Consider the following 27,602-nt stretch of genomic DNA (forward strand, 5'->3'; position numbering starts at 1 on the left):
CTGGAGATATTGAGATTCGTTCATGCTTTTGCCTTGGAATTTCTAGCTTCCCATCTCCAAGCATTTTTTTAAAACCATACCAAATTCCCTGATTATTACTAGAAGTCTGGTTTTTGAATTTAAGCAGTACCAGGTTTTCTTTTCTTTTGTAATGTTTTGGGAACCAAAACGCTACCTGTAATTGTACGTGCACAGAAAACACTAGTATCTTCAAATTACCACAGAAAATAATCGCGGGAAGAAAAAGGTTCAGACCTTGATAATGCACAGAACTTAGGTATTGAATATCATTATAATGGAGCTAAATCTCACTTTTGTAAAAGAAAAGAAATTCATGACGTGACATCTATCACTAAACTGAGTTTTCCACTCATAGGTGAAACATGCATCATTAACAGCTTACACCACAGTTGAAGCCCAAAATTGGTGCTCACTCTGAAAATATATGCTTACACCGTCCAAAAAGAGTTGATTACCCTATCGACAAGACTAGTGTAGAAAGAAGTGCAATTTCCTTTTGATTTTGCGAAGATGATAATAAGAGGCTTCATTTTACGTATCAGCTGACCCGTAATTTTCAAGAAATAAGATACTTATGAACCAAACCACAGCCACCATGGCACTTCAGCCTTGCAGCAAGTAACTTTCAAATGATCCATCTAGGCTTCAGTCATCAATGTTGACAACAATAACGAATGTGGTGCAAGATTTTAGAGCGATAGAAATTTCAAAAATTAATATCATGACAAAGTTGTACATGTTACATGAGACCAAGGAACCTCTAACCATTCCAAACTTAAAAGTCTCTAAATTGATGGATATTGATGTACTCACACCAGCAGTCATTCAATTCCTCCTCTGCAATACACAGATATCAACAGTTATTTCCAGCAAGTTTCCTCACACAAAATAAAATTCATGTCCATGTACAAAAGATATAGATCAAAAGATAAACCACTACTACAAATAAGCTCCATTTTAATAGTGACTAAAATTGTGTTGTTCATTATACACACTATACTCGGAAGGAACAGAGGGTTGTGAAGCATTGAAAATAACCACAGAACTCACAAGCCAACAATTTCCTTCCAATTAAATCATTGAGCTGAGTAACAAACAAGATAATAAGTGTCCATACCAGAATAACAACATTTCATGCATTCACTAGATCATTTATCACCTAAACGGGAATGAACAAGATTTATATATGTCTAGGACAATTACTACATCATAGCTAAGGCAAGATTTCATATATAATACTCTAAAGTAGACCCAGACTTCAGATTTTGAAAGAAAACAAACTGAGGATTCATGCAATCTCCCTAAACAATTACCTTGCGCTTCTTCTGTTGTTTGATTCCAGCGCCGCCGTTCTCAAAGTTTTCTGATTGTTCAGGAACAGGTTCCCCTAAAGGCAAACTTTTTATCTCATCATAAAAACTATCTGTCAGCCCAAGCAACCTAGCACAATCAAAGAAAAGAGATTAGCGTCCAATTAGTCCATTTAAAAAAAAAGAAATCAGAGCTCCACCTAATCTTCCAGTACTTTCCAAACTACAGATTAAGTTTCTATCTGAAATGATCAAAAGACTCACCATAAATTGCATTTTTTTTAATTAGTAAAGATCGACCACACAGTTCCTAGTGAACTTACCCATTTCTTGACTTCTTCAGATGTTTCATTTTCTTTTTCTCCAATTTTGTAAGTGGGGCACGATCAAACGCCTCCTCTTCTCTTTTTGCACGCTCTTCCATCATAGCCATGTAGTTTGTGAGTTCTCTACTTTCAGTTCCAACAACTTCTCTTACCTGTATTTTTCACCGTGATCAATAGTCAATACAGGATGGCTAATTGAAGTAAGTTAGTATTAACAGTCAGATAGAGAATTACCTCTTCGGGTCTTCCTTCAAGATCATTCAACAAATCTATCATATACGGGCTTTGTTTAGCACTTCGCAATCTCTCTTTCTCCCTCCTCAATTCATTTCTCTCCTGCTTCGACATCTTATCCGCGCCCATAGAAGCAGGTGCAAATTTCGGGGGTCGATATACATTAGCACCATCCTGTAGGTCAAGACAAAAAAAAATTCAACCATCTCTTCATTTCAAGTAATCATATGGGAGATTGAGCGAGTTAAATCATAACTTCAACTTTCAAAATTGCTAAAAATATCGAGCCAACTCTTTTGAACAAGAAGAGAAAGGAACTAAAATGGTCATTTCATTGTCATGTACCAATTACCCACCTCTGCAGTATTACTTGTTTTACTAACAAGCATTTCAGGTTTTGGACGATACTTCAATAGGTCCTCCTTCTGAGTATCTGTTCCCTTCTCACTTATAACTGACTTCTCAGAAGCTGTGTCACTATCCCTTGTGAGCTTCTGAATTTGATACTGTAGTTTCTTGTCAATGGGGCGAATCTGCACAGAGCATGACAGTAAGGACACTGCAATTAAGGGCAGAAAAGCCCCAAGAGGAGCTGGAGAGACAGTATAGCCAGGTGCAGGAAGAGCTCAACATACCTTCTCCAAAAACAATCTCATCTCCACCAGACTCCGAACAACTGGATGCCCTTCAATTGAGAGTCCTTTTGCCTTGCGGAGCAAATAATAGACAAGTGATTGACAATAATTCAGAAGTAGCAGATGCTTCGTTTCAAGATAACTTATTCCATCTGCCGTTGGAAAGTGATCTGCTTTCACCTGCAGACAAATTGCATGAGACTTTGGAAGAAGAAACAGGTATATCAAGTTAATTTAGTGCTATTGTCTTTCTTTCCTACACAGATGACACGTAAAAAATTCAAGACACAGTCAACTGAAATGGATCCAGCAGTTCACTATTTTCCGTGAACTAGTTACAGGAGTGCCCTGCTAAAGGCATTGATTTTATGGATCACTAACATGTGGGGGGAGGGGGGTGGGGGTCACATACATTGTTATATACCTTTAAAAACAGGCAGGTATTTCAATAGCATAGACTTGGACTTCCTGCTAATGACAGTTTGGGATAATCAGAGATCAACGAAAAGTAGCATGAACCCAACATGGATACTAACTGGGAAGATAATGTATTATTGGTGTTAACATCTATCACGTGGCAAACCCAAATAGTTAGAGAATCAAACATATTAGTTCAGAGATAATTTCTTAAACGGGAGAACATTGAATAACAGGCACCCAAAAGACTATTGTTTTCAAAAATGTTTTACAAAATGAAACCATTTACTAAATATTTCTTCAAAGATCGATTGCACATAAGGTAAAATGTAACCTCATAAATTTCCCAAAGAAAGAACTTGAACCTCATAGAGGTGATGGGTAGTGGCATGGGAATGGTGATCCCAGGTGATTATAGGTAGCATATATATATGAAAGTTTCTCTCCTTTGTTTTGTAAGTAGGTAAAAATGTTAAGATTTTGATAGAAGAAAGTGATCAATCGATCAACTATGACTTAATCCTAAACTAGTAATAGTCGGTTGTATGAATCCTCTGCATCCATTCCATGCTTTAAGTCCATTAACATCAAATAATAAATAAGGTAAACTAACTAGAAGTTCTCTAAATTTCCACACTTATCCAAATGATACACATGTCTCTATAACACGAATAGAAAGAATCTAGATAAACACTAAACCCAAATGAAAGTGTATCAGCTGATTTTGAAGATAATAGTAAGAAGGTGTTTCAAATACAAAGGGAATCATATTTTGAGGATAAAAGCTGATAGTAAATGATGTTGAAATCTTGGTAGACTTTATTAGTTTCCTGCACAGTTAGAAGGGGACCATGGTTTCTTCCTTTTTTGATGTAATCTTACAGCATTAACTACTGGTTTCATCAATAAAATTTCCCTTCTGCTAAACGAATTACTAAAGTGTATTGGCAATAACTTTAAACATGACTGTTTGGTAAAATATATAGATTTTCCTTCGTGTTTTTTTTTGCTAATGATTCCTCCAGTTCTGTCAGCCCTTGCTTAAATTGATGGGAAGGATCAACAGAATTTTTATTTTTTTTGTAACTTCACATGGTTTCACCACATCCCAAAAAACACAGCATGTATCCTCACAAAATAAATCGAACTATATAAATTGTTATGCTGCTGAATTACAGAGTATCAATATATAATCAACTATATCCATGAACAACCATAGAATTTTTTTTAAACCAAAAAAACTGACCTTTGCAGTTAAAGCTTGTACTTTTAAGCTCACTGTATCCAATCCTGCTTTCATCTCCTTCAGTACCGTAACTAGTTGCGGAGCTTGCCTGTATATTCATTCACATCCAAAACTATCAATATTACTATGTATGTTCCGTGATTTTCAGAACCCTAAAAGACCAAAAACCAAAGAACTTGCCTGCTTATTCTTTGGCTCGTTTCGAGTGATGCCATAATTCACTACTGATATCGCTCTGAAAAAGATACTCCGTTGGTGTCAATGGAGGCTTCCTCCCTGTTGCTTTAAGGCTGAAGCTGAACGAGGTTTTGAATTATTATTTTTCAAGAAAAATAGAAGGAAAAAAAGTGGGCGGGTTATGGTTTGGGGCTATATGGGCTTCTGAAAGGGTCCATCTTTGAACCTCAAGAAAATAGCTAATATGTAGGATATGGTAAAATCACTATTTATCTTCTATAAAAAGGGAAAAACACATTATTAATCTTGGTTTTTCATCAGTCAAAATAAACTCAATGTAAATATGACCATTAGGGTGGTGCTCCCACCAAAATTGTCTCCATATTTATAATTCAAATAAGAAATCTCTGATTAAGGGTGAACAAATTCCACCACTGCATCACAACTCATATTGATAAAAATAAACTCAATGTCAATATGTAGAGATGCCAATGAATTGGGTGGAGCGGGTTTAGGAATGTGCGGAGCAAGAAAAGTCGAGATGTATTTATAAAGTAAAAATTACACAAAATAGATCTAATTATGAAATTATTTAACCAAATTGGACTCAACCCAAATTATTTATCCTTAATAGATTCATGGCTCAAATTATTTATCCTCTTACCCTATTTTTTTATTTTTAATTTCGTGCATGACATCATGCTGACGTTAGCATCATTGCTACAAAATAATCATCTTTGATACTCCATCGGTATATTGATACCATATCGGTATCATATAGGATTGAACTTAATTCTCTGTGATACGCCGTCAGTATATTTATACCCTATCGGTATCATATAGGATTGAGTTCTTTTTTAAGAAATAAAAATAAAATAATTAAGAGAAAATTATTAAAATCACAATCTTATTTATTAAACTCTAAATTAGTAGAAAATATATTATTTGTGATACTCTGTCGGTATATTGATATCATATCGGTATCATATAGGACTGAACTTAATCCTTTGTGATACTACGTCGGTATATTGATACCCTAACGATATCATGTAGGGTGGGTTGACGTCAGCGCGCGAATTTTAAAATAAATTTATGTCATTTTTAAATAAAAAGGATATGAAAGTGATGAGACATTTAAGGGCAAATATTTTCCCTTATGAGGTATAAGTGTTATTTTCCCATTTATAAAATTGTAACTTTAGATGTTGATTAATTCTTATTCGACCGTCGATTATTGTCCCTTACTCCTTAATGATAAATTCTAATTTAAATTCGCAATCACAATTAATTTTCTTCTTGATTATCATACAAATTTAATTTCTAATTATTTGCAGAAATTTTATATGCATAAAACACCTTAAAGAAGTACAGAGCACACTTTTCAATGATTAGAAATATTAAATTGTCGTCAAAGAAATTTTTACTTGAGCGACTAAATTACAACATAATAACGAACATAGTAAATAAAAAGTAGAGAGAGAGAAAAAAAGGGAAAGCACTTATATCGAAGGGAAAGTATTTATCTTAGTCTCATTATTTTCATATTTTTTTTTAATTTTAAAATAACATAAATTTATTTTAAAATTTGTGCGTAACGTCAGAGCCCATCCTACATGATACCGATAGGGTATCAATATATTGTTGGAATATCACAGAGGATTAAGCTCAATCCTATATGATACAGATATGGTATTAATATACCAATGATGTATCACAAATAATATATTTTCTACTATTTTTTTAATAAATAAGATTGTGATTTTAATAATTTTTTCTTAATTGTTTAATTTTTATTTTCTTAAAAAAATAGTTCATCTCAATCCCATATGATACCGATTGGATATCAATATACCAATGGAGTAACAGAGAGAATTAAGTTCAATCCTATATGATACCGATATACTGATGGAGTATCGTAGAGGATTATTTTATAACAGTGATGTTGATGTCAACATGACTTCATGTGCGAAATTAAAAGAATAAAGTGGGTAAAAAGGTAGATAGTTTGGATTGGGTCCCATTTGGATAAATAATTTCACAATTGAGTTTGTTTTGTGTAATTTTTTCAAAAATATTTGTGAAAATGTTAAATTATAAAATAAAATAAAAAATTGTGTGCGGCGGGGGTGGGGGGAGGGGTTAATTTCACGTGTTAAGCGGAATTCACACCACACCTGCACCGCTGCCATTTCTATCAATATGCTCACAGTTCACTATTCAATTCATGCTTGGACAACATAGATCACATATTTGTCTCGGGAAGCTTTGCTAAACACATCTGGACATATTTCTCCAACTGGGGGGGAATCAGGCAGGACCACAACTCCATTAGAGACATCTTGATGAGATGGTGGACCTACAAACCAAACAATGCTGTACATAGACTCATGTTGCAAGCCCTCCCTATATTTATTTGCTGGAATGTCTGGAAGAACAGGTGTGCAAGTAAATATGGAGGAAAGAAATCTAGTACTACTAGGGTGAAGTTCAATATAATCAAAGAAATATACATGCTTATTACTACAGCTTTTCCATATATCCAATGGCCACCAGCTTGGAAGGATCTAATTATTTGGATAGAAAACTGTAAGCATGACATAAAAGTAACCCAGGTTAAATGGCTCAAACCCCCCCTAACATAGTTAAACTTAACACTGATGGGAGTGCCATAGGCAACCCAGGAAAGATAGGAGCAGGAGGCATAGTAAGTGATCATAAGGGTAATCTGATATATGCTTTTGCCTCTCCTTTGGGAGTTGGAACAAATAATCAAGCGGAAGTGCAGGCAACCAGTTTTGGCATTAATTGGTGCATTCAACATGGTTATAATAGAGTAATATTGGAAGTAGATTCGGAACTTGTGATCAAGTGGCTGAATCTGGACATCAAACCACCCTGGAACATTCAAAACTACGTTAATGAACTCCAACAACTGGTCCAACTGCTAGAATACTTCCAATGCAAACATGTTTTTCGGAAAGCAAATTTTCCAGCTGATACATTATCTAAGTACAGCCATACACTTGATAATACACAACACTTCTACAGCCTTCAACAACTTCCACAAGAAACCAAGGGCTACATAAAGCTAGACAAGATAGGAATGGCAAGCTTCAGGAGAAGAAGATTAAAAAGGATAAAACAACCTTCTTGAACATTTTTTTATCTCTAATTTTCCTAACTTGGCTACGATTGGTGTTGCTGCAACTTTCCTTGGACCTACTTGGTACGACATGTCTAAAAAGAGCAAAGATGAAAAGAATTTCCCCAACCCATGCGAGATAGAAGGTTCGTATACTTGTTCTTGAATAGGACTAGTGTAGGCTACTTTCTTGTATTCTCATGGAAGGGGAGAGTCTCCCTCATTTATGCTTTCTTAGTTGATTTGTACCGAGAGGAGTCCTCTCACAGGTTTAATGCTTTCTAGTTATAGTTAGTCTCTCTTTTGTATCGGGGATGAGTTAGCCGACCTTAATAGGTTAGCCGACTTATGAACCACCATAGGATCGGAGGTAAGGTTTATATCCCCCTCCTTGTATTTTATTTTGATTATTTATGTTAAGGCTTGGGGGTGCTGCTCAACCCCTGACTGTGCACGAGAGGTGGGAGCCTCGTGTAGGGTCTGTTCCCATAAAAAAAAAAAAAAAATCATGCTTGAGCCTATCCAAATAAATGCAATTAAAATCACATATAAAAAGAAAATATCATCAGCACCACTACTAATTGTCCATAGAAATTTCAGCATTCCATCCTTTGTTTCGTCAAACAATTCAATCTTAATATTTATATTGAAAATTTTAGTCAGAACCAGAAAAAACAGACACTATATGATTTATCGATACTAATATGACACTTATTAGCAAAAGATAATTCTGTTTGAGATTCAACATGATTTTAATATAGCCTTCTTTTTCATTCATATACTTATGTCGAGTGTCCAATTTATTCAATGTACCGATAATTTGAATAAAGTATACTTCTTAGAACATTTCAAGTTTATTTACGTCAATGTTTATTGCTTGTAAATTTATATTTGTGTCCACTAAAATTTCCACATAAATCATATCATTCTCCATGCTTGATTGAATAACCTCCTCATTGATGTCTAAAACATAAGAGATTTCAAGTTGTTGGTCAATTAACACAACCTCGGTATAGCTTCCCTGTTTAGTAAATGCTACACTTATTATTTTGACCTTGTGAACATGTCCTGTAATAGCAACCAAGCTGATTTTTAATTTGACCATCATGTTCCACGTTAAAAGTAATAAATCTTTGATGTCAACTTATCTAAATCAAGACAAATTTTTTGCTCCGGTATTTTTATTTCATTATCCATGTAATTCTTTGTGTCATGTCTCTAAAACAGCGAACTCAAATATAAAAAGTTGTGATTCAAAATTCTCCGTCCATTAATTGCACAAAATTCTCTATTGAAGCTATTCATCAAACTTTTGATGTTAGAACGACTTTTATAAAATCAAACAATTATTAATAAATTGATGTACATTTTATGGTACAAAATTCATGATCTTAAAAGTTGATGGTAATTTTGTTTTGTTAGTGATAAATAAGTAGAATTGATATTTGTAAAAGTTTTTATTTTTAATCATGAGTCATTAGAGTAAAACCTCGATAAAGTAATAATTTCGCTAAATGAATATTTTTTTTGGTTCCGACTTGAGCCAGTTATATTAAAGTAATATTCTCGCTAAATGCATTAAATAATAATTAAAATTAAAGTATTAAAGGCCCAGAAAAAATATAAAGTAATAATTACTATAATATATCAAATATTTATATATATTTAATCAATCAATAATATAGATCAATAACTATTTCTTTTTAAAAATATGATTCTATAGTTGAATTCTCTTTCTTATGCTCACATATTGCGTTTCTTATTTTATTGGTTAGAGAACGATTTTTGTACGTCTTTCAAATGATGATAAGGCATTATACTTGGATTGTGATTTTTAAACATCTAGTTTTGTTTCTTTTATAGTTAACATAAAATCTCTTCATATTTTATACATATGAATATAATTAGAAACATTAAACTTCTCTAAATTTGTTTAGCTTTCCTAGATTTAAATAATAAATATGCAAAGACTACACTTTTTAATTTCCTAAATTTAAACTTTTGAAATTCTTAATTCAAATATTTTTTTTCTTTCTTATGGTACATACTGCAAAATACTCTCTAAAATAATAAATATTTATTTATCGATAAATAAAAATTTTATGCATTTATCGATAAACTAATAATTTTGATAAATGAATATATTTTTTTGGTCCCAAACATATGCATTTATAGATGTTTTACTGTATCATGTTTCTTTACTATTTTTTTCTTAATTTATCCTCGTAGGCGAAGCTAATATAAATATTATTTCAGCATAGTGTAATTCGAAGACTCAATATGCAATTAGATGCAATAAGACACTTGTACTAACACATGATTTATTTCATGGTCCTAAATGAAATGACACTTTTAAGTTCAAGTTATTATGGGTCTATAATTGTGATTATTCATCCACATTCTATATAAGATATATAATTAAGCAATTGTGGTGGAAATTTATCCAAATTACAACTAATATCTTCAATCAAACACATAACAAATATAATTTCAAATGGCACACTAAAATAATCCACTCAATTCGTCGGGCCAAATAGTACTAACTCCTAAGGGTTAGTCAATTACAGTCAAACTCCATCAAAATAATCATTTATTATAACAATATTTTACTATAAGAATCTGATATTCTCCGAAACAAATTTCACATTATGTTTACTTCTTTATAACGATATTATACTTATAATAATATTAACATTCACTACATCGGTATAATCTTTGTAAAATTACTTTTTTTATAGCAATCATTTACATTTCAATATTGCGTAAGAAATATAACACGTATAAAATAAAAATATAAAATTTTTATGATAATCGTCATTTAATGTCATGCACATAGTAAATTTCATGTATGAATATCTAAAATTAAAAAAAAATGTATTTCAATAGTGCCTATCGTGACCGAAACTGAACTATGACCGAAATTTCAGCGACACACCTTAACTTAACTAGGGTCCTATTACCCCCGAACTCATTTTTTTTGGCATTTTCGTACACCTTTTGTGCTGACGTGACACCTTCAACTAAGTAAGTTGGATGTGCTTGTACACACTCACTGCCACGTCATTAAATGTTCTTTTAATTTATTTTTAAGGTTTTAATTCTTTTTAAATATTGTTATTTTCTTTATCTTGTATTTAAATTAAATACGTAATTTTTATTTTTTAAAAAATATTATATTTAAACTTTTTTTATTTTTTTATCCTCTATAATTGTCTTTTCTCTTTTATTTTTCTATTGATTTTTTTTTATTTTCTTTGTCTTTTCTTTGTGATTTGATTTCGATTTGAATTATAAAAGCCTTGTATTTTAAATAAGTTAATTTCGAATGAATATCCAAATAAGTGAAAAAAATCAAATAAAACATAAAAAAAATTAAAATGTTAAAATTAAACAACGCTTTTCAATTTTTTTTAAAGAATCCACATAATTTATTAAAATAATTAAAAGTGAAACAATAAGAAACCAGTGAAAGAAAAAAATAAAAAATTTAAAGTGAGGAAGAAATTAAAATAAATATTTTACATAGAAAGAAATGATAATAATTAAATATATATGTTGATTTTAATAGCAATAATTGTGTGTACTAACTAATTATAGAGTTACTAATTAAAAAAAGACATGTGTCCAATTTTTTCACCCATCACTTGTCTTTACGAGAGTGTGTACACTTTCTGTGCCACGTAAGCTTTTAGGGCATATTTATTCTATTTTAAAATAGTTCAGGGAGGTAATAACACCCTAGTAAAGTTAAGGTGTGTCGCTGAGATTTCGGTCATAGTTGCGGATGGTACTTATGCATTATCTCTTTTGTTTTGATACACAAAATTATTAAACTAGCTTTTTGCATATTTTTATTTATAACAACTAAATAAAATTTAAAACATCAAATATTAATATAAATAAATGTAGAAAAAATAGCCTACCCCCCCCAAAATAAATAAATAAATAAATAAATAAATAAATCTATACTCGAAATCCAACTATACACTCTAACTACATGGGTGTCCTATCACCCCCCTTGAATATTTTCTTTATCTATTTTATACACCCTTGAAATGTCATAACCAGTTATGTATCTTGGGGTGTAATACACATGCACGCCACGTCATGCCACATAATAAATACAAAAAATTTATAATTATTTTACTATTTTTTTCTCTTTTCTTTTATTTTATATCAATTACAAAACCTCGATTATAAAAAGGCATCATCATCTCCAAATCCAACTCATAAAACTCGTGAGATTGAGGGATGATGTCCGTCATCGGTGGTGGTGGCTGTGTCATAGTTCCGGCCACCAATGCTCAAGGAGGAGGAGAGATAAATTGAAAAGATGATTTTTTAGGTTCCATTTTTAAGATATCCAATTTCTGGTTAAGAAATTTAAGAATGAGACATATTTTCTGGTGCATAATCACAAGTTGAGCTTTAGAATTTGAAAATTATTAGTGAACCCAATTAGTAAAATTAATAATACTTACTCGTCTGATTATATTACTTTTGGATCTTGATTTATATTTTATTTTAGAATTTTAATTGAAAAATGATAACTACTTAGTTGTCAATGTGAAGAAGAACGAGATTAAGTGTGGAGAGCTTCCTCAACAAACTCTCCTTCACATCCATTACAATTGGTACACTAACACTTCTCCTCTTTTACCTCAAAACCCAGAGACATACATCAATCCCCATTCAAAACCCCACCAAAAATTCCTCAAATCCACCTGGGATTTCACCCATCGGTCTTTCACCACTATAAACAAACACAATGACCGTATATGGTCTACCAAATCATGGATCCAAACAGTCCATTCTTTTACAATCCAATTCCAATCTCTCCAGGCCCAAAATTTCTTCTCCAACTATTCTCACATCTTAGTTGTGTCAGCCGGGGTGGGTCATTCTGTTATGGCCCTTAACAACATAGGAGTTAACAGTGTCTCCGGCTTCGAGCTAGTTGAATCGCCTTCTCTCGTGCGCCGTGCGAAACCACACAATCTGCCATTTTTTGATGAGGTGTTTGATCTCGGGTTCAGCCTGTATTTAAAATGGGCCTTGTTTCTGCCCCGATACGTGGGGGAAATGGAGAGAACGGTTTTAGATGGCGGCGCGTGTGTTGTGGCTGTGGAAGAGTGTAGTGGCGAAGAGGTGGTGAAATTGTTCAAAAAGTCGAAGCTGTTGTTGGTGAAGAACATGACTTTGGGTGGAGAAAGAAAAATAAGGAGAGATCATTAAAATAACGATTTAATATTTAATTTTGGTGTTCATTCTAAAGAATAGAGTGAAATACACTCACTTCGCCACATAAGCATTAAGCTGAAATTAATTACAATTTTAAATAGTTCAGGATGATAGAACATTCATTTAATTAAAATGTGTAGTTGAGATTTCGAATATAAATTGAGGAGCTATTTGGCTATTTTCTCATAAATGTATATAATAATACCTCATTAATCACTATAATAGTGATGAAATTTTCAAACAAACCTACCCCATAACAAAGTTTGATTGTAATTGAATTAAGGAGCTCAAATCCCAAAAGGGATTATTTAGTCAATTAACACACAACAAAGACATTTCATGCACGTCCATCAAAGAAACCAATAAGCAAAAACAAACAAATAAATAAATTAAAAAAATAAAATTCACAATAGTTCCCCGTACATCCAACCACACCAGATCCAACTCAATAGTCTCCTCCATTTCTCCAAGTTAAAAAAAACAACACAGAAAAGAGTGATACACCACTTTCTCCCCCATTTCTTCTTAAAATCGCTTACAACACAAATATCTTATTCCCCGGATCCATCTCTTCTTTTTTCTTAAATTAAATATATTTATATATTTAATTGTTTTATTAATCACTTCGTTTCCACTTTCTCCACTATTTTTTCACATTCTTCTCCCCATTCCCTTTTTCTTCTCGAATCTTCTCTTCCAAAATTCACCAATTTGATCTTCGTTTCTACGCCATGAACATCATGTAAAACTTCAATTCATTGCTTTATCTTCGAGTAGTTCAGTTGTTTCGGGGGCAGAATCGGATTTTAAGCAAATGATATAACAGTTGAAGAAGGGGATAATTTATTAGAGGATCGGACGGACGGAGGGACGCCGGTTGGCAATGGATGTTTCACCGGCGAAGTTTCTGTTTGGATTCCTATTTGCGTCTATAATACTATGGAGTATTTTCGTGTAAGTCAATCTGAGTCAAAGTAGTTTTGATTATCAATTGACTGGTGCTTTGTGTGTGCGTTAGCAATTAGCATGTGTTGTTGATGATAATGTATTGTGATCTTGTTTGAATTGATTGATCTGATATGTTCTATATGTTGTTGTTTGTTGAATTGTGCAATGGAAAATGAGTTGGCGCAATTTGTCTGAAATATACTTTATAGGTTCCGATTGAACTAGCACTTTGTAGTTTTTACTAGATTAGAGCGAGCAATTTCCTCTTGTTTTTGTGGTAGGAGGGGTTGGGATTTGAACTAAGTAGAAGAACCTCTATGTGGCTTTCGATATAAGGAAATCCAAATAATCTCTCATGTGAAAGCATGATAATTATTGTTGAACAATATCTCCTTGTTTCACTAACTAAACGCTTATCATATTTGTATTTGCCCTTCAAGATTTCTTCGGTAGTGAACTTACTGATGCTTGTCGTGATCAACTCTAGTTGCCTTTTGGATCCATTTGAGAAGGTGAATGGACAGTGAGATCAACTGTAGTTGCCTTGGTTTGGAAACTGTGAATAGATAACACCAGAAATATAGTTAGAGATAGGGGTGTTCATGGTTCGGTTTGGGTCGGTTATTGATTAAAATCATAACCAAACCAATTTAATCGGTAATTAAATATCTAAAACCATAACCAAACCAAGTAAAATAATAACCACGGGTTTGGTTATTGTCGGTTTGGTTCGGTTTGATTCGGTTATTCGGTTTATGACTAGCCAAGATAATTCAAATATTCTCTCTCTACATTCTTCAAATTCTTATGAAGCTTTTTTTTCCTCACGACCCACAGAGGTTCAAAACAGAAAAAGAAACAACTTAAACATTCGGAAAAAAAAAGAAAACAACTTAAAATCAATTTAAAATTTGAAAAACTCCTTACAAACCTTCTCAAAATTTGACAATCTTATACTTGGGGTTGAGGAGTTGAGGTTGCTCTTGAGCCTTCACTGTTAGTCTATGACTGTGAGTTTGTGACTTTGTGAGAAACCAACGTGAGAGGAACAAAAATGTAAAAGGAAAACACATACTAGGGTTTTAAAATTTTAACTTTTACTTTATGTTGCTGCCTGCTGCTCAAGTGCTTATTAGAAATTTAGGATTTAGAATTTAGGATTTAAAATTGGGCTTGAGAGTTGGGCTAATGGGCTTGGATTGTTGGACTTGGACCGCTGTTTAGTGTTTATTAGAATTTATAATTGGGCTTGAGAGTTGAGTTTGAATTGTTGGGCCTTAAAAATAAGTATATTAATATTAAATTAATAATTAAAAGGTATAAAATATCTTTAATTATTTATGAAAAACTAATATTATACATATAAATAATTATAAATTTTAAGTATATAGTTATCGGTTTGGTTCGGTTATTTATTCGGTTATTTTTTTCTATAACCATAACCAAACCAAATATTATCGGTTATTCAAATTTAAAACCAAACCAAACCAAACTGAATATTAGTTTTTTTATTCGGTTTGGTTAAATTTTCGGTTTGATTTTGGTTTTAACCAAAACTGTGAACAGCCCTAGTTAGAGACACTTGATCGATGACTCAAGGTCCAAGGATGGGCTGCGAGACTCAAGTAGCAAAATTACTGGTTTCAGCAACATAGGTTGCTTGTGTATATATGTCTGCTTACTTGCCTGTTACTGGAGAAACTTATTGTTTTATCTTTGACAAAAATAAGAGAATATTGGGTTAATGGTTACACTTGGTCAAAGTTTTCCAAAATGGCCTCCATCTGATTCTCTAGTCTTGAGGACGAAAAAAGCGTATGCATGCATCAACTGGATGCAAAATTAATAAAGATGATTCACCTTATCAACAACAACAACAACAAATCCAGTATAGTCCCACCATGTGGGGTCTGGGGATGGTAGAGTGTACGCAGACCTAAGCCCCATCTTAAAAGGTAGGGCGACTGTTTCCGAAAGACCCTCGGCATAAGAGATGATTCACCTTATCAAACAAAGATTATGTAGTTGTGACAATATGAGATATTAGGGCAAAAGAGCTAGTTGTGATAAATCACCATATGACTACATGGTGTAGTAGAGCACGATAGGCAAGAGAAAAATTCATCAACTGTAGGAACTATAAAACTAGCCAAAATCTGGCCAGGCAGACCTCTTGTAAATTCGGCTAGTGTTGATAACTAAACCATCTTATATGGTTACTTTCGTTGTTTCTTACTGCCGATGGTGCATTGTTGTTAAAAGCCACTACTTTGTTGCTTAAAACGATGGAGTGATGCAAAGCGAGGGGTTATCGCTTCATGGGAGAAGGCTGCGTTTTAGAGAAATGTGCACTCTAAACAATGACCCACAAAGTGATCCAAACAAGATGCATCTAGTTTTTGGATCTCAACTTTGAGGAGTTGGACAAATATAAACGTCATGGTATTTTGGATGGGGAAAATAATTATTTAACTTTAATCTAATCTTTGTTTTTTCATAAATCATGCGTTTCACTTCTCTTCAAAAAAGCATGCTTCACTTCTCACCTTTCTGCTTCAACCCTCATAAACCTTGTCATCTTTTTTTTTCGCTTTAGTTTTAAAAACATTGTGATGGCGAATGGCATAAATTTATCAAATTCTTCCATAACTGTGCATACAAATAAGTAGAGATGTCCTAATTCTTGCGTCTTTTAGTCCGTCATTTCAAAAACAACACCATAAAAGCGAGAAATATCTTTAGTATACAAGGTGTGAGCCTTTTTTGGAACTGATCTAGAATAGTTGAAACAATACCATCAACTTAGTATTAATAGATTGCCATAAATGGCTACACAATTGAGCAACAATCTTCTCTTCACGTGTTGGGTCCCTCACATCAATATCTACAACTTTCTTAATGAGGTGATCAAACACCTTACCAGTTAGCAGTTGCACCATAATTCTAACTAGGGGTGGCAATTGGGCGGGCTGGGTCAAATTTAGGCGAGTCATAATGGGTCAAGACAACAAACGGGTCAAGACTCAACCCAATTTTTACTAAGTTTTACTTATTTTATTTGTTCTTTTACAATAGTTTAGTACTTATGGTTATATATAATATATCAAGTTAAAAAAATAAGTTTTTTAAAAATATTTTGACAAGATTTCTCATGAATCAGTTTGGGTTGCATATCAACCCAATTTTTAATGGGTTGAAATAGGTTGGGTTGAAATAGGTTAACCTAATAAATGAGCGAGTCAATAACCTGCCCAAACTTAAACGGGTTGGGTGGGTTGGGTTTGATTTTGCCACCCCTAATTCTAATAGAAGAAAACTAACAACAAATACACCTCAATTCCAAGCAAGTGGAGATCAAGTGTATGAATCCTCAAGAGAGAAGCACAAGATAAATAGTTTGCACATATGGTCAAGGGTTCCAAAGTGATCATGGGACTCAAAGAAATTTGATGTTTCAAGGTTTGAAACTCGGTGGATAGTTGGTCTGCTCCTCCAACCTTTTATACAAACTTAGTTCCCACAAAATTGAAATCGTGACGCACGTCTACATCACGTACTTAATAACTTCACAAAGGAACCAAAATATTGAGGGCACCAAATGCTATAATATGGAACCGGCCTCATTCATGTCGAAGTGACATGTTGGAGTGAAGGAGTTCAACTATAAATATAAAATTAGTTGAAAATATCCTTATAAATAGATGAGATAAACTAATCAAATACATTTAATCCTAAAAGGCTACAGAAAAGCTGTTGGAAAAGGCGTTTGAAAAGGGATGAAAAGTACTGCTATCCTGAAAAATGGTTGGAAAGTCATTAGGAAATAACCCGTGATCGCCCAAGAATTGCGGCAACAATGTCTTTTTCATTTTCCCTACTTCACTAGTGCCTGCACAATAATTATTTTTCCACCAATAATTTATTACCTTGTGAGAAATAGGGATGAGCGTTCGGTATTCGGTTCGGTATTTTCAAAGTTCGGGTTCGATAATTCGGTAATCGGTAATTCAAAGTATATACCAAATACCGAACTTTCAAACTTCGGTTCGGTAATTCGTTAATCGGTTAATCAAACTTCGGTTCGATACGGTATTCGGTAATACCATATTGAAGTTGAAGTCCACTATATTAGAATGTAAGTATACTATGTAAGGGGTCAATGTAATTAGTTACAACAACAACATATTCACATCTCTGGCAACAGTCGTGTACATCACTTTCTCCAATTTGGGAAATTTAAGGTTCAACAGCAACATATCAATCCAGTTCTCAAGCACATAAGATTAACTCTTTCCAATATATTTTGATTTAGAAACAAGAAAGCAAATCCACATACTCTTTGTTGATCATTGAGTGAGAAACAAAGGGAACGAAATCTGTATAGCCAAAATTTATACCAGTTTATGAAATAAGTAAACAACTGAATGCCCCAAGTTGGCTATTTTGAAGTAATATACGGTAGGAATTCAAGAAAATTGCTTAGTAATTAAACAAACCACTTTGCTTTTATCAAAGTCTAGTTTTTTAACAACAAAATTGTAACTCATGTATTTGATACTTAAGCAGTAAAGCTGCTTATGTATCAGATTCTCATGTATCTGAAACATAAGCAGTAAAGCTTGATACATGTATCAGATTCTCATGTTATCAGAAGTAGTAAAGCTGCTTATGTATCAGATTCTCATGTTATCAGAAGCAGTAAAGCTGCTTATGTATCAGATTCTCATGTTATCAGAAGCAGTAAAGCTGCTTATGTATCCGATTCTTATGTATCAGATTCATAAGCAGTAAAGCTTGATATATGTATCAGATTCTTATGTATCTGATGCATAAGCAGTAAAGCTTGATACATGTATCAGATTCTCATGTTAACAGAAACAGTAAAGTTGTATCTGATACATAAGCAGTAAAGCTGTATCTGATACATAAGCATTAAAGATTGATACATGTATCAGATTCTCATGTTATCAGAAGCAGTAAAGCTGCTTATGTATCAGATTCTTATGTATTTGATATAAGCAGTAAAACTTGATACACGAATTGAATAGATGAATACCCCAAGGTCCAAGCTCCCAACATGAACCACAAGATAAAAAAAACAAATCAAGAAAGGACCCAAGTAAGTAGACAAAGAACAGCGGATAACAAAAATTTAGCAGTCACTTCACGGTCCACAAAAAAAGAAGAAGAAGGAGGTACGACCGTACGAAGATGGAGCAGAATCAGAAATTAAGATGGAGAAATCACAGGCTTTGGATGAGAAATTTGGAAGAAGACGGTTGCTGTCCAAGTTAGGATTTACCGATTTGGATGAATAGAAAGGGAAATCAGAAATGAGATAAAGGTGGTGAAGTACTGAAGGTCTTAAGACTCTTAGGGTTAGGGATTTGGGCTGGACTTAAAATATTTTTACAATGGGCCTTTAGCCCTGTACTCCTTTAGGCTCTACAGACGTATAGTATTGGTCATTTAATTTTGATATTCTGTATACCGAATGTCGAACGGTATAATTGTAAATACCGAATACCGACACCGAAATACCGAATTTTATATTTCAGTACCGAATATCGAATCGAATACCGAAATACCGAAATAGCCGGTTCGGTTCGGTAATTCAGTTTTCTATATTTTATGCCCAGTCCTAGTGAGAAATAAGAAACACGAGAGAGAATGAAAAGGCTTTATCAAGACTAACGCCACAAACCTGATTCATTTTATAGGTGCATTTTACAACGTGCATGTGCATATGTGTACGTTTTCAGTAGGGGGAACTTACACTTAGGGTCGTGAAACGGGAGAAATTGGTCTTTTCGGTTAAGTCCTTTTATGTGAAGATTTTGGTGAGAGAGGAGATCCCCACATACCTCAATATGCATCGTTAGAGTATCGAGAAAGGTGTGCTTCTTCACCTGGCTAACTACAAGGGGGGTGATCTTGACAATGGAGAACTTGAGGAAAAGAGAGATTACTTGTGTTAGTTAGAGCTTCAGGTGCAAAGAATCAGGGGATGACGTAACTCACCTACTCTTACGTTGCTGGGTCGCATCTTCGTGATGGGGGGATGGGGGGAGTTGATGAGATAGTTTGATTATGAGTGGGTTATGCCGAGAACTGTGAAAGAAACAATATTTAGCTGGGCTCGTAGAAGACGGAGTAGGAGATGCAGGGCATTTGAAGTTGCACCTTTAGCACTGGTGTGGACCATACGGAGAGAAAGGAATAGGAGAGCTTTTGATGGAATAAAGAAAGATGTTGTACACTTGAGAAATAACCTCTTTCCTCATATTTCTTTTTGGTGCACCCATGAGGTTACTTTTTGTATTGATGATTGGTGGCTTTCGTAGAAAATCATGTATATTTGTAAGATTATCTACTTTTTGGTATACTTTTGTAGACGGGCTAGTTAATGCTCTTTTATCAATGATATTCTTACTTCATCTAAAAAAGCTAAGGGGTCGTTTGGTTTATAAGCAAGTTATGCAAGGATAATGCATGAATTATAATGCAGAGATTGTAATGTAGGGAATAATAATTGCTTTCTTCTTTCTCCCACCACCGATCGGTATGCATGGATTATATTGAAATTACTATTTAGTGTATATTTTAAAATACTTTTTTATTTTTTTTAACAAACTATTGGTTACTACATGTAGTTTGTTTTGGGTCATTTAATAACTTTCACCTATGTATTGCTGATTCCCACATTCTTATTGCACATTCTCTCCCTCATAAAATAATACATATATTCCTGGATAAGTTTTGTCGATATTTTCAGGACAATAAAAATTTATGTCGCTCGGACTCTTCAAAAATGTCAATGGGTGCGTGTCGGATATATTATATGTATAAGTATGTATAGTTATGTATATTAGTATAAAGTATAGACTACCTATACATTGTATACATATTTTGTAAACTAGATGGTCCAAAGGTATTAAGCTGTAATTTTCTCTATATTTATATTATGTGTGTAGTATACGTATATTATATGTATATTTAGTATTAGTATGCACAACCTATACATTTTATACATCTTTCGTTAATTAGTTGGTTGAAGTGTTTAGGGATGTAATTATCATTCTTAAAGAAGGAATATGGGGTAGCTCTAGCTAGCATGGAAACAGTGGGAAGATTTCGAAGGAATATCATTCTTAAAGAAGGTAGTAGAATTACAATCAGTTAATGGTGAAACCTTTGATCTTTCCAGCATCTCCAGCTTATCAAGTAACAATATTGGCCCATACAAGGAACAGATAGATCAGAGAAGTACTTTTGTGTTTATATTTTAAAAGAAACTTGTTAGATTGGGAAATATAAGAACTTGAAAGTTTGCTTGAATTACTGTTAAGGAAAAATCTAACTCATAGAACTAATATAGATATGGTCATAATGGGGAGGGCAGAAGTATGATCTTCATAGTGTATTATTTCTATAGAATATTCATACGAGTCCCCAAAGCACGAAGGGAAGTTTCCTTTTTTCTTTCTCACACGGACAGCAATATGGGGAGCCTTGGAATAATGGAGAATGTGAGAGAAAAGTGACAATTTACATTAGTTAGTGCTTCATGTGTAAGTATGATGGAAGATGTCAATTGTCTATTGCTTCCCTTCCCTTCCCTTCCATTTGTAGTAAATATGTGGAGAAGAAGAACATGAGAAGTTACTCCTCTAGCGCTCATGGAAACATGTGGATAGAGAGAAACAAGAGCCTCTGAAGAAGTAGAAAATTGTATTGTACATATCAGTGCTCACTTTTTTTAATAACATTTTCTTTTTAGAGCACAATTGATACCCTCATCAAGATAAATTGACACTCTTTATGAAGAGCTACATTTCTAGTTTGTGTATGCCTTGTTTCGTGGTTTAACCAATCACATCAATGAACTAGTGACTTTATAAACCAAATTGTTTTGGAAGAATTTATAGCTTTTCGTATGCTAATGTGTAATGTGCTGCTAGGTAACAAAATCACCAACTCAAGAGTCCTTGAATCACATGTTGAAATGTACTTATTTTCCTTGCTTAATTTAGTGCATTATATTCTGGGGTCTTTAATCCAAGGAAATGAGGAGATTGCCGGCAATTGTGGATGTCGTATTGGTGCGGCGTGGATGAAATTGGTACTCGCCTTAGAAGTCTTATGTGATAAGAAGATACCACTAAAACATAAAGGTAAGTTCTACAAAGTGGTGGTTAGATCGACACTGTCATATGAGGAAGAGTGTTGGCTAGTTAAGAACTTTTATGTTCAGAAGATGAGAGTTGCTGAGATGAGGATGCTGAGGTTGATGTGTGGGCATATAAGGAGAGATAAGATTTGGAATGAAGATATTTGAAACAAGGTAGGAGTGACCTCTGTGGTAGACTAGATCAGGGAGGCGAGACTGAGATGGTTTGTACATGTGAATATGAGATGTGTACATGCCCTGGTAAGGAGGTGTGAAAGGTTGACATAAGTGAGTTTAACGAGGGGTAGAAATAGGCTGAAGAAGTACCGGGAGAGCTGATTAGACAGGACATGACACGATTTCAGCTTATCGAGGATATGAATTTAGATAGAAGGATATGAAGATCGCGAATTATGGTAGAAGGGCAAAAGGTAGTTGAGGGTTGTCTTACTCCCCTTGCGGGGAGGCTTGGTGGGTAGATAATATTAGCATTTTTCTCGTAGTTTCTTGTTCCTTAATTACTTACTACCTGATGTTTCTTGCTCTTTGTTTATCACATTATTCTGCTCTGTACCATATGTTACACTTTCTCTATTATTTGCTATGCCTTGTTCTACCTTTGTATTGTCTTTTTCAAATTGCCTTGTTATGTGTTGCTTGAGCCGAGGGAGTTTCAAAAACAACCTCTCTATCTCCATGAGGTAGGGGTAAGGTCTGCGTATACTCTACCCTCTCCAGATTCCACTTGTGGGAATACGTTGGGTATGTTGTTGTTTGTTGTAGTTTGGTGCATAAGTGAAGTGCTTCACTTGGCTAATGATAAAGAGGGTATGTTTAACACAAGTACTACAAAAGAAAGGTAGACAGCTGGTCCCTAGGTGCTTTTTATGCAATTTGACAGGAGAAACTAACCACCACCTGTTCTTGCACTATAATTTCACTGCTCAAATCTGGAATTTGTTTCTTAGCATCTCTAGTGTGAACTGGACTATGCCAGAACATACATCTGAGTTGCTAAAATTCTGAGTTAGGAGAGGAGGCAGCAGGAGTCAAAAGAGATGGTGAAGGCTAATACCATCATGCATATGTGTCACGACTCAAAAATCGAGGTCATGATAACACACATCCCAAAACCCCACTTGATCTGTAAGCTGAACAACAAATCACATACGAAACTCCCAAAGGGGAAGTCAGGCCATAAATGTAACAGAAAGAAATACAACGAAGAATTTTCCAAAACCGGGCGTCATAAGTATAACGAGATCTAATTCAACTATTGAATTTGAAATACATCATAAGTCTTCGAGTAATAATAAAGACTGAAATAAGAGATGGAACTAATGATGATCCGAAACACAGGATCTCACGACCAATCCGAAATGAATCTATCCGCTAGAGGTGATCAACCGTCACGTGTGGTACCCTAACTAGAATCTGCATCAAAAGTGACACAGAAGTAGGGGTGAGTACAATCCAAATGTACTCAGTATGTTTGACCGACTGAGTATAAAGAATTAATCATACTTATAAAATAAACTAAGGAACGCTTCCACATGCATATAGAAAAGTCCCATTCTGTCATTGATGCTGCCAATTTATAAGAGACGACATGAGTAAAGTAAACACATAAGATTAACAATATCATATATCATCAAACAAGTCAAATAACTCACAAATCAATGCAATGCAAGGAAATGATGCAATAATGTGGTGGTATGGTGGAATCAAGGCTGTCGCACAACCTGTCGTTCATACCCTGTCAAGCTAAGGCTTCCAGACAAGGGCCCATGGGGGACTCGCAGTTCATATACCAAATCACAATCTCAATATCTCATCAATTCGCCACCCTAGCTTGTGGTCAAGGATATAAAAAGGTGTCTCATTTTCTTTCTCAAAAAGAATTTCCACATTTCTGAACTTCCCAAGAGCCATGATATGATGAATGAGGATGAATAGGTCTCAATACATAGCATGGAGGCAACAATAAACTCAACATGTACAAAACAGTTCAAAGTTTTCAAAACTCAACCTAAAAATGATATACACCCTCATATAGATAGTAGTGTGAAGGAATACATTGAAATAAGTGTTTACCCTGTTTGGAAAGCGTTTCACTTATTCTAAGTATGTCAATACCCCAACTCAACCCTTCACGCGGGTATTACAAGTCAAATAGTGTTACAAGCCTCTCTTATAGGCAAATCATGAATCACATGCTCACAAGCAAATATAATAACAAATAAGGCCCCCACACAGGCTAAACCGCACAAATAAGCCCCCACATGAGTAACACAATATAATCAAGTCCCCACACGGGCATCTCAATATAAACAACGATCCCAATTCACATTATGATACCATCCCAAAGCCTATAACATAAGAACAATCAATTATTCAATCCCTGTTTCAAAGAAGAATAGCCAGACCTACTTCGAAGGCCGAAAACTTCACTCGAACCCTCTATCGGAGCTTCAACCTCAAATACCGACTCCGAAATGATTCCCAACTATCAAGAATGGAAATAGTTCATCAAAAGGACTCCAACAATACCCATATTGCAAGGTTTAAGAACCGGGATCAAAATCATCCAAAAATCACTTCGGAAAAAAAGAGGGTAAAACTAGAATTTTATTGGAAATTCAGATTCTACACATCAAGAGGAGTTCGTGGTTGAAAAATCCATTAAAATCGAGAAAGAAATGGATTCGAAATCATGAAATTACCAACTTTGAAATTTGGCAGAAAACCCCCCAAAACCCACATTAAAATCTTGTTTTGAAATGTTTTTTTAAGATGAATTCACTAGAAAATGATTCAGAAATTATAAAGGCACTTACTCCAACAAATTTCTTCAAAATAAAGCTTCAAGAATCGCCCTCCTCAAACTCAAGTGTTTGAAAATGGTGGAAATGGGAAAACTGGCTAATTTCTCGTAATTCACTGTTCAGGGAATGAAACTTGGGGTCTGCGAACACGGTCGGCTGACTCGGGCCCTTTTGAGAATGGGCTAGGGGACCCGCGATTGCTGTCCCTATGCACCAGACACCAGAAACTGTGTAGCCTCAAGATTCAAGTCTCTGAGCGGACCCTCGAAAATCTTTCGGGGTCTGCTAAAAATAAATCGGATGTGCTTCCCCACTAATTTCAACATTCCGGATTCAATGGAATTGTCGGATTTTCGAAAAAAGGTCGTTATGACGAAAATACCCTCCCGGACCTCTTTTTGACCTAAACTCAACTTTTAGCCTAAATTCCCAAAACGCATTCTATGGTCTCGGGCCTCCAACTCACGAGACCAAACTCGACGTTCCGGACCCAATGAAACTGACAGAATTCCCATCCAACACTCGGATCTTGATATGTTGACCAAGGTCAACTATTTCATTGAAAATTCACTCCAATGCTAAAATTCACCAAAATCTCACCCGATTTGCATCGGGAATGCACCAACCACCCCCACAACACAAACAAAACATGAAAACGCTAAGGAGAAGGGCAAAATGGTCATTTCACACTAAAACATAATTTCTCCAGAATTGGGACATTATACTATGGTGGTCAGTTTGGAGGGAAACGAATGGTAGATGTTTTGAAGATAGATCCAATTCCATACACAAGGTCAAATGGAATTATATTGTATCTTTACTTTTTTGGTTTAAACAACTATGTATAGTAGATACAGAGCAGATACTAGATTTGATAGGAAGCTTTTAATTGACACTTTTTGGTGGTGGCAGCATACCCTTAATGCTGTAGAATACAATCTTCACCAGTTCAAAAAAAAATGATGCTTATTATATGTCATTGACTTTGATTAGGAAGCACTATTGTGTAAATCAAGCCATTTCTCTTACAATGGGCATTTAGAAGTCTAGTTCTTTAAGCTTGCTAAAACAAACAAGGTCTATTTCTATACTTCCATATAGCAGAGTTGGTACTTAAAGTTGAGAATTTAGGTTTAATCTCAATTTCATGATGTTGAATAATTACACTTTTTTTTCTTCAACTTTATTGAACTTTCACAGTCTGCTTATTTGTGCACTTTCCTGTCTTAGGTTTGCTTCCCGCATGTTGGCTTGGATTCTAAGCCGAGCCATGGGAGCATCTGTTTCATTCCGTGTTGGAGGATGGAAATGCTTGAGAGATATTGGGGTGAAGTTCAACAAGGTGCTCCCCCCCCCCCCCCCCCCCCCCCGTGTTTGATCCTGACGTGGGTTTATCTGTTTTATGCTGTGTGGTTTCAGGGTTTTGTTCGATGGTCCACCATATTTGCTTTTCTTTTTATCTTTTTATTATATCTTCTGGTTAACTACATGTGAAATTCATGTGTAACAATTACTACCATATATTGCTTTGTTGTGAACCTTTCATAGGTACACTTTGAAGTTGTATTGAATTAGTTAGCAAATCATCTGCCAGCTTTACACTGTTTAAATACGTGGTACAATCTGACACAGTTGCCTTACAAGACAGTTATACAAATGTGATCTGATTAAGAGAATACGAATAGGCATTCATGAGATATGTTCAATCTTACACCAAGGATTCCCTATTTGTTTCACGAGCTACATAAAATATATTTTTCATTCTTGAAATGTATGTAAGGGAATGTGGAGGAATTAGAGGAACTAGATGGCAAAGCAAAAAGAGCAGTGCCAACTTGGATCCAATTTGGTCAAATGTCTTGGGGTGATATCACATCTCATCTGGTTTCCGTAAGGTGAACTGACTTGAAAAAGAGTCTCTGTTAGGAGAGATTCTGCAAACAATGTCGGCAAGCATTTTTCTTTAAGAAAATTTGGCGTTCTGAAATTTCAATTAATTTTATCATTTTAGGTTCATGTCTTCGTGTTCCAGCATAGAAATTTGTGTGCATGTGGATCTCTTTTTTTGTTTCTTTTCTTTTGCATCTTGTCAAAAGAAAAGCTGCCACTGTAATTACACCAAGCACAGAAGTGCACAGTGACTTGGGAGGTCCTTCATTTAGGGAATTTGCTGAAGGGAGTGAATAAGTTGCTGTCAGTTTATCCTAGATTCAACTTTTGACTACTGACTTAAAAGGCAACAATTAACTGCAAGATTTTCTCTTTGTTCTGGTTGATCAGTTGTATTTATATGTGATCTCATGTCACTTTGAAAATAATTTACAGGGTGCAGTTGAAAGTGTATCCATTGGAGAAATTAGACTCAGTATTCGGCAATCCTTGGTCAAGCTTGGGGTTGGTTTTTTATCCAGGGATCCAAAACTACAGGTGTTAATATGTGATTTAGAAGTTGTAATGAGGGCTTCCCGTAAAATCTCAAAAAAGGCAAAATCTCGTAAATCTCGCAAGTCAGGTAGAGGGAAGTGGATGGTTGTGGCTAATATGGCCAGATTTTTGTCGGTTTCAGTGACTGAGTTGGCTGTGAAGGTAACCATTGTTCTCATTAAACTTGGTCTTATGATTGGTCATGATTGGTTGAATTTCCTCGCATCCACTTTACTCATGAACCCAGAAAGACTGCTAGCTATTGTTGTCAGCTCTTCCCTTTATTACATTTTATGACTGGTTGGATGCTGAAGATTTTGCTTACAAGTGTATATTTAAATCATCTTTGATTCGTGTAGATAATTTTTATTTGCATGCAAGTTCATATGATGAGTCATGGAGAATTGCATTGCTTTTGCTTGTGGTTGGCAGCTGGCTAAGTTCCTTTAAATTTTAACTCATACGTGTCAGAACTGCAGTGTGATA

The 27,602-nt window shown here is 34.6% G+C and overlaps 2 protein-coding genes and 1 pseudogene across 2 annotated transcripts in view; 2 read left to right on the forward strand and 1 right to left on the reverse strand.

The window, feature by feature from the left end:
* Positions 1-260: 260 nt before the first annotated feature.
* On the reverse strand, positions 261-4,560 carry LOC129904384 (uncharacterized). The gene is made up of 8 exons (XM_055979949.1): positions 4,370-4,560; positions 4,190-4,277; positions 2,527-2,706; positions 2,248-2,424; positions 1,892-2,065; positions 1,655-1,809; positions 1,335-1,461; positions 261-858 (listed from the first exon to the last, which is right to left on the reverse strand). Exons 1-8 carry the CDS (start codon positions 4,402-4,404, stop codon positions 847-849), a joined length of 948 nt encoding a protein of 315 aa, XP_055835924.1. The 5' UTR covers positions 4,405-4,560; the 3' UTR covers positions 261-846.
* A 2,423-nt stretch (positions 4,561-6,983) lies between these two features.
* Positions 6,984-12,743, forward strand: LOC129902494 (uncharacterized; annotated as a pseudogene).
* Positions 12,744-13,218: 475 nt separating this feature from the next.
* LOC129902341 (protein SABRE) overlaps positions 13,219-27,602 on the forward strand; it is a 56,790-nt gene continuing 42,406 nt past the window's right edge. The window contains exons 1-3 of the mRNA XM_055977559.1: positions 13,219-13,703; positions 25,923-26,034; positions 27,018-27,278. Coding sequence (XP_055833534.1) covers positions 13,633-13,703; positions 25,923-26,034; positions 27,018-27,278 — 444 coding nt within the window. The 5' untranslated portion in view covers positions 13,219-13,632. The remainder of the gene's footprint in view (positions 13,704-25,922; positions 26,035-27,017; positions 27,279-27,602) is intronic.

This window comes from Solanum dulcamara, chromosome 9 (assembly GCF_947179165.1).
Source record: "Solanum dulcamara chromosome 9, daSolDulc1.2, whole genome shotgun sequence".
In the NCBI taxonomy this organism is placed as follows: Eukaryota; Viridiplantae; Streptophyta; class Magnoliopsida; order Solanales; family Solanaceae; genus Solanum; species Solanum dulcamara.

What these genes read in the sequence shown, in the direction of transcription:
- LOC129904384 (XM_055979949.1), bottom strand. Translation starts at nt 4,404, where the DNA reads ATGGCATCACTCGAAACGAGCCAAAGAATAAGCAG. An exon ending in TGAGATTGTTTTTGGAGAAG is followed by an intron (nt 2,425 to 2,526) that starts GTATGTTGAGCT and finishes TGCTCTGTGCAG; the next exon opens with ATTCGCCCCATTGACAAGAA. An exon ending in TTGAAGGAAGACCCGAAGAG is followed by an intron (nt 1,810 to 1,891) that starts GTAATTCTCTAT and finishes TGAAAAATACAG; the next exon opens with GTAAGAGAAGTTGTTGGAAC.